This window comes from Cylas formicarius, unplaced genomic scaffold, assembly GCF_029955315.1.
Source record: "Cylas formicarius isolate icCylForm1 unplaced genomic scaffold, icCylForm1.1 PGA_scaffold_4__25_contigs__length_36172078, whole genome shotgun sequence".
Taxonomy (NCBI): Eukaryota; Metazoa; Arthropoda; class Insecta; order Coleoptera; family Brentidae; genus Cylas; species Cylas formicarius.
The window spans coordinates 2,964,874-2,978,315 of record NW_026844334.1 but is presented as its reverse complement, the minus strand read 5'-3'; the positions used below and the strand labels follow the sequence as shown (position 1 = coordinate 2,978,315).

At 37.4% G+C, this 13,442-nt stretch overlaps 1 protein-coding gene across 1 annotated transcript; it reads right to left on the bottom strand.

Annotated features, from left to right (window-relative positions):
- Positions 1-4,357: 4,357 nt before the first annotated feature.
- On the bottom strand, positions 4,358-13,237 carry LOC132701067 (zinc finger protein Elbow). The gene is made up of 4 exons (XM_060668725.1): positions 12,941-13,237; positions 7,314-10,602; positions 5,154-6,967; positions 4,358-4,862 (listed from the first exon to the last, which is right to left on the bottom strand). The coding sequence occupies exons 1-2, from the start codon at positions 12,998-13,000 to the stop codon at positions 9,364-9,366; spliced, it is 1,299 nt and encodes a 432-aa protein (XP_060524708.1). The 5' UTR covers positions 13,001-13,237; the 3' UTR covers positions 4,358-4,862; positions 5,154-6,967; positions 7,314-9,363.
- Between the last annotated feature and the right edge of the window lie 205 nt (positions 13,238-13,442).

Here is a 13,442-nt window from a genome sequence, read left to right as displayed (position 1 = left end):
CTTGGATTATGTATCCCGCGGGATGTTTATCGAGCTAAATCCCAGCTCCCTAGCTCAAACCCATGGAAAGTTATTCACTTTTTAGTGTCGACAGCGAACGGAGAACAGAGAACAGAGAACCAACGTGTACCAACGGCGACGCTGTAGGATATATGAGTTTCGTTGCCAAGCGCGTATAGTCTAAGTGTTGTAGTGTAGGCCATCGACATCCGGTATAACATTTGTAGAAACTGCGACGTCCTCCTACACAAGAACTCGCGAAACTCGTTTCGAGTGGGCCAGGTGACGTCACCGCACGCCGTCAACTTTACCCGCACAACAAGCAGTTGTTTGGGAAAACGGCCGGCCAGTCCTGCAACAGCACCCTGTATAAATCTCTGTCGCGGTAGCCCGAGCGGTAACGGACTAATAGAAATGCCAAGCCGAGTGGAAATAAATTACACTAATGTATGGTAAACATTCATATATGTAAGCGCTCGGATCATAAATATGTCACTACCGTTGTCGTCTAAATGCCTATTAATGTGTTCTTGGGAAATTTAAAACTTGGCCGCCTTTAATTTTGCCTCACGTCGCTGTGGTCGCCGATGAAAACGGACAGCTGTCGTCGGCCGGATTGGGAAACGGACAGTGGCGGCGCCGCCGGGGTTTCGATAATAGTAATGGCTTCATTAATTGTTGGAAAAAGCTTCCACTGTAATACCTTTCACAAAACTTCCGGATTCCTCGTGCGGCGGTCATTGATGAAGTTGACGTTTCGCCAATCGTCCTGTTCACTGGTCTGCCAGAAAACAATTTTTTTCTCTCCTTGTTTTCATGCATGAATTCATCGTATTTTATGCTCTAAACATGGAATCTGATATACAAATAAGTACCATACGTAGGTTTTTAATTTAATATTTATTTCATCAAAAAACAATATTATTAAAGTATAAATTATTATAAGGAAATAAAAAAATGTGGAGGCTTGAGTTTTACAGTAAAAAATCCTAAATTATATGAATTATGAAATATTTTTATTTTCAGCCTCCTCATTAACTGGTGGAACTGGAGGTGGAGTGTCTTTATCACGAGGAATTGGTCTCTTTGCAGATAGGACGTTCGGATAAACAATCTTATCTCTATTTTTTTTCGAAAATCCTCTTGTAGATGTCATGCAGAAATAACAATCATTCTCATGGATTTGTGACTTTCTTCAAGCCAACCTCTCAACGTTCTTGAGCAGCTATTGCAGCATACTTTTGGCAACTTTTATCTCGCTCATCGATAGAAAATCCAAAATATAGCTTATAAGCTGTTTTGACCAGATCGGTCATGACATGTCGCTGTGTTTTTAGTATGTATTCCCCACAAATGTAGCAAAAACAATCTGAGGAATTTTTCCAAGTCCCTGGCATTTTGTAACCTAAAATCACATAAAATTAATTTTAAAACAACTTTCAAACTTCTATTTTATATTTATTGGCTCTACCTAAAAAAAAAATACTCAAACTCCACATCAAATACTTAAATCCAATGTAGAGAACATGAACTTTATGCAAAACTTACCAAAATATTTGATATAAAAGGTAAACAATTAAACGACAAGTTTTCACTGAACTGTTGTAGTGTCACAATGAATACTGCGCATGTGCGTATTTACTACCATAAAAATCACCTTCGGCACTGCCCACCTTTCTCTTACAACTCTCTGAAACTCATTTTGTATGTATATTTCCTTTTTGTAACGTTGACGAATAAAAAAAATTGAAAAAAAATGCCAAAATTTTGAAATATAAAAAAAATCATAACAAAAAATCTAGACGTGATAGAAAAAATCGGCCAACGGGGATAGATTCAAAACGTTTGAATCACTATATTTATCATAACAATTTTTAAAGGATTTCATTGCCAACCAGTGTTATTTGAGGGGGGAGAGCTAAAGGAAGGGATGGCAGTTCCCATATTGGTTGAAGAGTAAAGACCTGAATCGCGGTTGGGATTGCTTGCTTTTAGATCTCTACAGAGTCTCGGTTTTTTCTGTAGAGGAATTCATAACATGCAAGAATTTTATTTATTACGATGATGTTCGGCAACTACTGATAATTTTATTTGGTGTAGTCTTAAGGTTCGTTTATGTTTTTTGAACCTAGTGAGAAGAAACATCTCGATATCTTCCATCCAAAACCAAAATTATGGATTGGCTACGTTGATGATACTTTTGTTATTTGACCTCATGATCAAGAATCCCAGCAAAATTTTCCTAGCCATTTGTTCTCTATACACAATAACATACCATTGAATTAGAAGCCAATGATAATATTCCATTATTAGATAGATAGAAAATCATACCTAACATTGGGTCATTCCGTTTATAGAAAACCTATACACACAAAGCAATACCTTGATGCCTTATCGTATTACCATACCCATTACCCAGAACTAAAACACGTAACATATGATATTCTCTCTAATAATTTCCACATTAGAGATATTAAGCGTTCCCTGACAAAATACACTTCATCACAACCTTCTAAACCCCACACATGCCACACATATCAAAAATTCTACAGAAATATAACTTCAAAAGCAGATTTAGTACATGTCCAAAAGATTCTCAACACCTTCGAACTCTGGATTTCCTCTTTGTCTTGCTGACGTTCCGCTTGGAAAAATGTCCTTTATCCGAATTATGTATAAAAAAATATTATTTTTGCTTGTTAGAAGCAATTACAAACAAAAAAATCACAAATTTTCCTGCGGCAATGCATTGCAATGAAATTGACATTAGTTATAATGAAGCCTAAACTAACTAAAGTGAATTTTGGAATACCAATCCCAGCACCAATGACAAAATAATGGAAGTTCGACTAAATCTTAGTTTTTTTATTCACTTTCTGGGTGAAATAGATACCTTTCCTTTTCAATTTCGATAAGATTGCAATCAGAATCTCCACAGAACCGCACTTTCTAGGTAGACTCTCCACGAGAGCAAGACCCTGTGTTGGCAATAATGCAATTTTTCATACAACAATTATAAAGTTGTTCATAAAGAATTCATTGAAATATCCTAGACAAAGCAGGATCGTTAGAATGTAAATGATTTGTTATCTGACAATGATTTTTTCTCCCCTTTTGTTTTTTGGCTCTCGCTCTCTCTCTCTCAACGTGAAGTTTTTTTTACTCTCGTAGAGCTCAAGGAACTAACCAAAACTATATGTAATCTCATACCTGAAAATCGTCATATGAGGAAATTGCACAATGTATTCAATAAGTTGAAAGAAGATACGAGACAGTTATTACGATTTATGATCGGCGAACGGTTTTTTTTAACAACGTATTTTTAATTAAGTGGAAATTTAAAAATAAATTAAAACGTTTCGCTCGACAGAGCGATCCCGGGTTCATCGGATAAAGAGACCGACAATGTATGTTTGCGTTGGTACAACCTGTTTGCAATAAATTAAACCGAAGATGTTGTTTATTTAAAGAACTACGATAAAAATAAGCATGCAGACCAAGTTGTTCTTAATATATTTCTGCTATACGTATTTTCATGTATTTTTTACCTGTAATATGCATTTGCAAAAAGAAAAGTCAATTTTACCGAAAACCTGCGAGGGAATTCTAATTTGGCTTCTCATAAATACGAAAAATTGTTTACATCAACTTAAAAATTGGATTACAAAAATATTAAGGCAAACAGAGAATTTCTCAAAAGTTTTCAGTAGAGTCATGTGGGGCAAGAGTGCGCATTTTTTTTTCTATGGTCATAAAATTGTAATAATTGTACAAAATAAATTGAAATAAAAGTATTTATTTAAAGGATTTATTGATTTAACAGTTACGTAACATGAAATTCAATTTACTTAATTGCAATTAAAGAAATAAAATAAATGTTAGTCAGAATGCGCACACTTACCCCAATATTGGGGTAAACGTGCGCAGCACTACGGGTAAGTGTGCGCATTGGTAATAATTTAAACCATAACTTGTTACATATAGTTACACCATATTTAATGTTATAAATATTATTTTTTATCAATACTTATCATTTTTTACTTCATTTTTTATATTTATATATTAAATATATAATTTTTGACAAATACTGTTTAACTTGATTTTTATCGAGAAGAAGGCTTATAGTAGTTAACAGTTTTGAATAGAGATAAATTCAAATGAGATCGTTTTTAACGAATATGATAAAATCTTAATTATTCGAACATATATCACATATGAAAGCACCAGTTTCATAATGAGTGCACTGTTCATGCCACCAGCTATGACATAAGCTACATTTAATCCAATCCTCTGTAGGTGGATCAACGTATTTTTCACCACACAATGCACAGTAATCATCATTTTCCTAGTATTCTTCTTTGTTTTTTTTTTTAGAATTTTCAGTTTTATTTGCTCTAGCTATGCTAGTTGACGTGGGTTGTCGTAAATTCAAGTCAGGGTGCCTTTTTAAAAATCCATACACCCAATAACGTCCAGCCATTTTCGACTTTCGATTAAACCGATGAGGAATATGACTTATTTCAGCATACTCGTAGATCAATGTTCTTAGAGTTGTCATATTAAGACCATAATAGAGATCATCACATCTTTTTAAATAATTATATATTTCATTTTCTTGCTCACTTGTGAAAGTTGAAGTAAATCTTCCTAATTTTAGAGCACTTGAATCAGATTTTAATCGCTTCCTGAGAGTACTCTCTTTCATTCCAACCTGTTCAGCTGCTTTTCTTTTACTTAAACCTTCGGCAATCAATCGCTTAGCAGCATCAAATTGATCACGGGTAACAACGGACCTGTGTGGAGCCTTGCGCTTGTAATTTCGAGGCATTGTAGTTTTTTTTTAAGAAATATATAAGTATAACCTGAAACAAATAACAACGAGTGTCAATACACAAAGAACTCACTATCGGGGTAAAAGTACGCATTAAAATATGCGTACTCTTACCCCACAACCGTATGCGTACACTTAACCCTAATCGCTTTTACAGATTTAGTTTAAAATTACACATTTTTGCGTCATTCTACCAAGTTTTGATGTATAGCTGATAAAATTAGATATATAAACGAGCATAATTGGACATAATTGATACTAATTACCGCTACATAAATATAATATATATAATATAAGAATAATAACCAAAATTTTTACTTACCAATATTACTAAAACTACGTAACTTTGCCAGACAAGACTCTAGTCTTCTGTCTAACGTCGTAGTGACTACTGAAGGCAGTTGATTCCCCTACTCTACTGTCAACGGTTTTATAAATAATAAGCCACTTGTACCCTACGCAAAAAGAAAGTTAAATTTTGTCATAACTAGGCAACATAGTTCGTAAAGAAAAATAACATAATTTTGTAAATTTATTTTTCTAATTTTTACATTTTTGAAAAAAATATATTTTTTGTCGTCAAGCCTGAAGTATCCTTATAATGTACTAAGAAAAATAGGGAATTTCTCAAAATTAATTTTTTTCACCAAAAAAAAAACAAACAGATCTCTATGAAAGGTCACAAGTTAAAAATTAAATTTGATGATACACGTTAATGTATAGTGCGTGTAAATTATTTTTGGTAGCGTGACAAAGACAGAATTTCTCAAGTTTTCTCGTGGTGATAATCATTTGATTAAATTGAGATCTGTTGTTAAAATCTTGGGTCTACATATCGACGTAGACCGTTTCGCAGTTCATATAAACAAATATCTACAAAAATTTAAAAATATATTTCAAAATCGAGATCTTCTTACATAATCTTTAAAAATACTGCAGAAATAAGAAAGGATCCCAGTGCTAGTCGCCAGGAAGCTGATTGGCTCTGTTTGTAATATGGATTTATAACAATATAATGCCCTTATATTTCAAATGGCAGATCACCAGAAATAGTTCTACTTTTAAATAGATTTATCCCTGGTTAGACTAGAAATCCGATTCTCTATGGCAGCGTAGGTTCGAAACCTATCTATTGTAAACGTAAATTGTTGTTTTGCTTGAAATATATATTTTTTAATTAACAGCTCAGCCCAGCCTCAAATATGGGAATTGAGTGCATAAATTTATAACAATTGCATGGCACATCACCAGAAATAGTTCAACAGTTTCAAACAGGTTTATAACAATATTTACAATTTGATTTAAAAAATGTAATAATGTAACAACATAGCAAATAAGAGCTGGAAAAATTCAGGACACCCCATTATAAAAATTGAGGATTCTTGTATTTCTATACAAAACAATTACTCTCAATGACGACCCTTATAGCGAAACAGAATTAGTTTTAAACATTTGGAATATGAATTTATTGTAAAAATTTATTTTCATTCTTTTTTTTTCTTTTTCTTAGTAATTTAATAAGACGATACCCACCTAAATAAACTAATTTTAATAAATACCGGACCGAGTTTTGAATCTATCCCCGTTGGCCGACGATATGATTTTTTTTTATATTTCAAAATTTTGTTTTTTTTTTTTTCAATTTTTTCATTCGTCCACGTTACAAAAAGTAAATATACATACAAAATGAATTTCAGAGAGTGGTAAGAGAAAGAAGGGAAGTGCCGAAGGTGATTTTTATGGTAGTAAATACACGCATGCGCAGTATTCATTGTGACACTACAACAGTTCCGTGAAAACTTGTTTAATGGTTTACCTTTTCTATCAAATATTGATTGATTGAGTTTGAGTTTTTTTTTTTTAAGTAGAGCCAATAAATATGAAATAGAAGTATGAAAGTTGTTTTAAAATTAATTTCATGTGATTTTAGGTTACAAAATGCCACGGACTGGTTTTTCAATGCCAATGATTTGGGGTGAGCCTCAAAATCATGGGAATGATTGTTATTTCTGCATGACATCTACACGAGGATTCTCGAAAAAAATAGAGATAAAATTGTTTATCCGAACGTCCTATCTGCAAAGCGACCAATTCCTCGTGACACTCCACCTCCAGTTCCACCAGTTAATGAGGAGGCTGAAAATAAAAATATTTCAGGTCTACAATCTCAATCGAGTTTTGTTGATATAATTTAGGATTTTTTACTGTAAAACTCAAGCCGCCACATTTTTTTATTTCCTTATAATAATTTATACTTTAATAATATTGTTTTTTGATGAAATAAATATTAAATTAAAAACCTACGTATAGTACTTATTTGTATATCAGATTCCGTGTTTAGAGCATAAAATAAGATGAATTCATGCATGAAAACAAGGAGAGAAAAAAAAATTTTTTTTGCAGACCAGTGACGTATTATTGCCGTCGGCGGGTAACTTGCATAATTGCGACAAAAGCAAGCACAATGAAGGTTGAGACTTACCTTGCCATATCATAAATCGCCGGAATCAGTAAGATCAGCAAGCCTAATCATGTAAATTTCGTATAACTTATTATTTTCTTTTATAAATAATATAATTTTACTAGCCACTTTATAGGGGAACTCCTAGCTTAGCTGGACAGACAGCTAGGGATCTCTTGTATCGACGCACAGCCACAACTTTACTTTAATTAACTCTTGGTAAATATTAAAATAATTAAACATTTTTTAAAAAGCCGAAACCTCTTATCAGTTCGTGATCGTCTCCCACAATAGGACACTCTCGTCTAACCCGTATCGAATAATCAAAGAATTTTAACAAGCCCACGTAACTGACGTTCGGCCAAATACCACTCAACAGCTGTGTCAGCTCGGGTCTATTTTCAGATAAGACGGATAGTTCCTGTCGAGCTCATTATTACGTTCCCATTATTTGCGTTTCTAGTGGCGACGAATTTTAAAGTTATCACTCCCCAGCCGAATAAATCTCCCACATCGGAGCGACCCAATAAAACGCGTTCAAGATTTAACAATAAAAATATAATTTCAGCTCAAATCGTACAGTAATGATATGGTTGGATTTTTATAAACTCTTCTCGCATAATACGCACATAAGGGATATTCGAAATTTTGCTGGTGTGGAAACACGAGAGGTCTGTACACGGATATATTATATTATATTACAACCGATTTGATCAGCGAACGAAAACCTTCATATAAATGCAATAATTAAAAATAATATCACACTTTCACATCCATACATTAAATACAGATTTGAATCGTTATAATTTTTTTGTTTTTTTTTTTTAAATATATTTACGCGACAACTTCCTCTATAACCGCCATATCTCGCTCGACTCGAAAGCGTTACATCCTGATGACGTTGTTAATCAATATTAACGCTCTATTCGACAAAGCTACAGTCTAACAGCACGTCTGAGTTATTTGGTTAATAGCTTCTACGACTCAGAAGAGACTGGTAAACAACTAACGCGAAGCTTCCGTTCCCCAGAAAAGGGTATCTCTAGAGATGCAGAGATGCGATTGGTACCGCATTCAGGCAGAAATGGTTCTCGATTGTTGTTTTCTAGAGAAAAATCGTTTCACAATAACAAGTTTAATTAAAGAAGTCTGAAAGTGATTTTGTGGTACATAATGGTGTCATCGAAACAATGTCTTTTAGAAGACCTAAACCTAAGCAAAAATGTCCAACCAGACCATATCCAACATTATTGAATATTATATGCACTACAGAGATGTGATTGGTTCTTCATTCCCAGGCAGAAATGGTTCTCGATTGTTGCTTTCTAGAGAAGCAGTAGTTTCACACCAACTTCAGAAGTCTGGAAGTGATTTTTTTTATACGGAGCAGTGATAGCTAAACGGTATCATCGAAATCCTGTCTTTCAAAAGACCTAAACCTAGGCATAAATGTCCAACCAGACCAATACACTGCAAAGTTTTCATTCTAGAGGAAAGGCTATATATAGAGGCACCGTCAAGGTCTTTATTGTTGGTTTCAAAACAAAAAACCGTTTCAGAGCAAGTCACGCCAACAACATCAATTCCAGAAATCTGTAAGTGAATTTGTGGTGCGAAGCAAGACCAGGTAAGTGAAGGTCATCATCCAGACAACATCTTGAACTTAGACCTGAGCAAAAATTAGTTGATTCACCGACCGAGTCCGATATTAATTGATAGAGCAAGGATGGGGTAAGTGTCATCATCATCCAAATCACGTCTTTACCCTGAGCGACAATTACTAGATTCACAGAGCACGGCCGATATTAAGTAAAAGAAATAGTTTCAACAAAGTTGATTCTACAAGGTCCACGTGTCCAACATCATGAATGAAATCGAAAAACAGGTTTTCTATAACTGCTACGATTCCCATCGGCCTCCCAGGACGTAACCCTTTCAAGCGGCGAGCAAATGTCAACCGCGACTGCGACTACATAGTGACCCGACAATTTCTACGCTTTCCTCCCGTCGCGCGGACATCTTAAGACTAGGCGAGACCCACTTTCGGACCACAGCACGTTATTTGGCATTCCTACGGGTGCATCCCGGGACTCGCGCCCAATCTGGGCCCGTAAATCGAATACGGCGACAGATACGGCGGCAAGCTAGGATGACCGAGCGGGAACCCGCTCAGAGACGGGGGCAAAAGGGACGGTTTCGAATAGGGATGGTACCTGGCGGTAGCTAGAGGACTGAGCGGAGGGGTAGGATAGGTGCGGTGCAGCAGGGGGTGTGCCGTAGGCGGTAACCCGGGGTTACCCAGCATGGAAAGCGGGGAACCGGTCTCCGTCGTCACGCTGGTGTGAGTCCTCAGATGGGCCAAGAGCTCCTCCGAGCTGGAGAACCTCTTGCCGCAGTAAGACGCGTCGCCCGAGATCCAATTGCAGATGTAGGGCAGGTGGGAGGCGGCCGCCAGGGCCGCCAGCTGAGCGTGCGCGTACGCAGTGGCGGCCGGACTGTGTCCCATGTACGCGGGAGTCTTCGCGTGGTCGCACTGAGTACATCCCGCGGGACACGGACCACTTTTCGCACTTGCAGCACTAAGGAGGTGCGAACTGACACTACACCCGGTACAGTAGGGATCGCGGCACACCGATAACGAGTCCTGAGTCTTCAGCCTTCCGTAGGTGAAGTACGGGCTCAGCGCGCTCGTCCTCGACAGCAAACTGCTCGTCATCAGGTCCATCGGTAACGGAAACCCGGGTGCCGCTGCGTAAGCGTTGAGGAAAGCGGACGACACCGGCACCCCAGGTTTGAAGGTACCCAGAGGCAGGTCCTTGATGGCCGGATCGGACGACGACGTCAAGATATTCGGCGTGAACGCGGTTTTTGCGACTCCCGACGACGTAGTTTCCGGCGTGGCGTCCCCTTCGACTGGTTTCTCGGGGGATTTGCTACCCTCGCCCGGCGTCTTCCTACCCACCGAGGTGGCGGGACTCTCCCGAGGCGACGCTGCGCTCTGGTTACTACCGCACCTCTTCAAAGAGTTGTTGGGGGTGCGGGTCCTGGTGCCGCCTACGGAGCCGGCCCTTTGCTCGGGACTGTGGCTTTTCTCCCTGCCGGAGGAGACTTCGAGATGGGGCGTCTTGTAGGCGGCGGAGACGGGTGGCCGGTGCGATTCTGTCGGGTTCGGGGTGGACTTGTCTTTGGAGGGGTCGGTTTTCTTGTTCCCTTTCTCGGCGCTCTGGAGGAGCTTGGCGTTCGGACTGTCCGCGCCGATCTGGCTGCATGTCTGGGCGAGGAGCGCCAGCGGGCTCTTCTTCGCGTCCAGCTGGAAGATTTAAATTTCCACTTTGCAATTTCTTATTAACACGAAAGGAATAAGGAGTTGGGCAGAAAGTGGAAGCCGTGACTTTACGTCTATGCTACAGTGCGCTCCTCAAGGTGGGGGGGATGAAAATAGTTCTAAAATTTAAGCTTGGCTTGGCGGGTATTGATACTCGACATTAGTGTGTGAGTGTTTACTGCTTACTTATGTTTGACTTGAATATATTTTAGGATTGTTAATTCTGTTTTGTTCTATAAATTTGTTGTGATTTATGAAGACTCGTGGACTTTATTATTTGTGAATGGTCGCCCAACATCTGTATCTTTCAGACATTTTGCTATTAAAGTGCTGCTGTTGCTTTTGGTTATTTTTTGTCCTGTAGGTAGTTAATTAACATCTGTTAACAAAGCAACTGATTTATTACTTTGATCTGCATTTATTTTACCCTATTATATTTTTCACTGCATTAAGATTTTTAAACTGTGTTGAATTCTTTTATTCTAAACAATACAAACTTCAACAAAATTATTTTCAAAAATTTACAACACTAGTCATAAGCGAGTAGGGCAAACGCTTTATACAGCTTGGCTTAAATAAAGTTTCTTGGTTACTTGTAAAAGAAGAAGAGCAAAGACAAAACCAAAAAACCCGCAAAGACATTTCTTTTTCTATGTGGCAGAGAAAACCGGATGGGTCTGTACCAAATCCGCCTGGTCGAACTGGTAGATTTCATTTATTCCACTGATAAATTAATTTTTTTATCAACAATTTACTTTTAGTTAATTTGTTTTCCTCTATTAGTTATTTTATTTAACTTTAGTTAAAATAAATACTATTCATAAGCAAGTATGACAAATACTTTGTGTAGCTTAGGGTAAATAAAACGTATACGGAGCTTATCGGTGACCTCTTTTGGCGATTTCTCAGAAAAGAAGAAGAACAAAGACAAAACACAGAAGGTGTCAGTCGCACAGACACTTTTGTCTTTTTACATGGAAAATAAAACCACTTGGTCCATACCAAAATCTATTTCTCCACGTTATCGATCAATTTTTATTTGCTTTTGCATGAAAAATCACACAAACAGAATTTGTCTGTCGGTCTAAAGTCTCTGATCTATGATCTAGCCGTTATTTAAAATGTCCCTTGATTATCAACTATTCTAACGATTTTACAAGATAACAATTTAAAAAATATGGTTGAATACTGGAAATTTTCGTCAATATTAGAGCCACGTGGACAATTTTTGTTAATGTTAAGATGACATCTAAATAAATACATAGACATATAAGAAATATAACAAAAGTTACGGGAAACGCAAGAAAATATTAGAGATTAGGCAGAAATTGTCACCAATCTGGTCGTCATTTGAAAATACGGAGTTGATATTGAGAGATACGGCGAAAGTTGTGGAAAAGTAGGGAAAATTTGGGGAAATATTCCAAAAAAAGGGGGAAGGCAAAGAACTATCGGAAACGAGTTAATAGGTTTAGGTATTTTTGTCAGGCCAAGAGGCTTGCAAATACTGAGTGGAGGAATACAAAGAAAATTTAAATATTGGGGAGTGTAACGAAAAACGCAAGAAAATATTGGATAATCAGCAGAAGTTCGGGAAAATATGGAAAAATATCAACGAGGCATGAGGAAATATCGGAACATACGAAGGAATTTGGGAAACTATTCCAAAACAAAGGAAACGGAAGGAAATATTCGGAAAAACAGGAGGAAGTTTTGGGAAATACGCAAAAATAGTCGTCAACTTTAGAAAACATTTTTCGTTATTGTTGTCAGGCAAAGCCTTTCATTTTCTATACTGGGAATACGGAGAGGATTAATACAGAAATTTTTGAGAAATATTCGTAAAGTTACGGAGAAATAGCTGAGCAATATGAGAAAATATTACGAATATAGGAAGACATTTTAAAAAAAATTAAGATACAAGGAATTGTAATGAAAAATACGAAAAAATATGAGGAATTATTGGGAAATACCAATGAAATAAGAGGAAATATTGGGAAGTACAAAGGAATTTGGTAAAATATCAATGAAAAACGGGAAAATTTAAAAAGGAAGTTTAGAAAATATAAAGAAACAATAGGAATTTACGCAAATATTTGGAAAAATACACGAGGAAACGTGACGAAATATTGGAAAGTGCGTGTAAGATGTTGGGAAATACGAAGAAATTTGGGAAAATATCAATGCGATACGAGGTAATATTGGGAAATTGAAGAAAACTCTGGAAAATCTCAATGAAATACGCGAAATTATTTGTGTAAACATTGACCACGCGAGAGCCGCGAAAACAGTCGAATATGTAGAAGACGGAAACAACACTCACCGTAGTCGGTAAGGGAGTCAGATATTCCGGCCTCAAATATTGATTGCTTGAGGTGAGCATTGTCACGGATCACCACTCGCGGCTGCGAACCACACAAGAAAAAATACGAAGCGCTTTGCGCGATTCCATTCACGACGAAACGTCAATGTGGAAACACTAAACACCAGGGGCAACGGGATCACAGCACTCTTCGCCAACAACGAACGCGGCTTCACTAAAGTTCCGACGTACGAAGATCGGGCTTTGCCGTCGTCGACGTGACGTCACTCGCTGTCCCCACCCTTTCGCTCCGTAAGCTTTGACACCCTCCACGGCTGTGCCGTCGTCTATTTCGACGGATCGGCGTTAACGACGTCGCGACGTTTGTTTGCGCCGTTTCTTTCGCTCGTGTTGATACTTAGCGGATCGGGTTGTCAGATTCGCTATACGATTCGAGCGTCAATGTACCGGGTGTCCCACTAAGAGCAACGTGGTACGGTATCGGGGAAGCGGATGTTCCTAA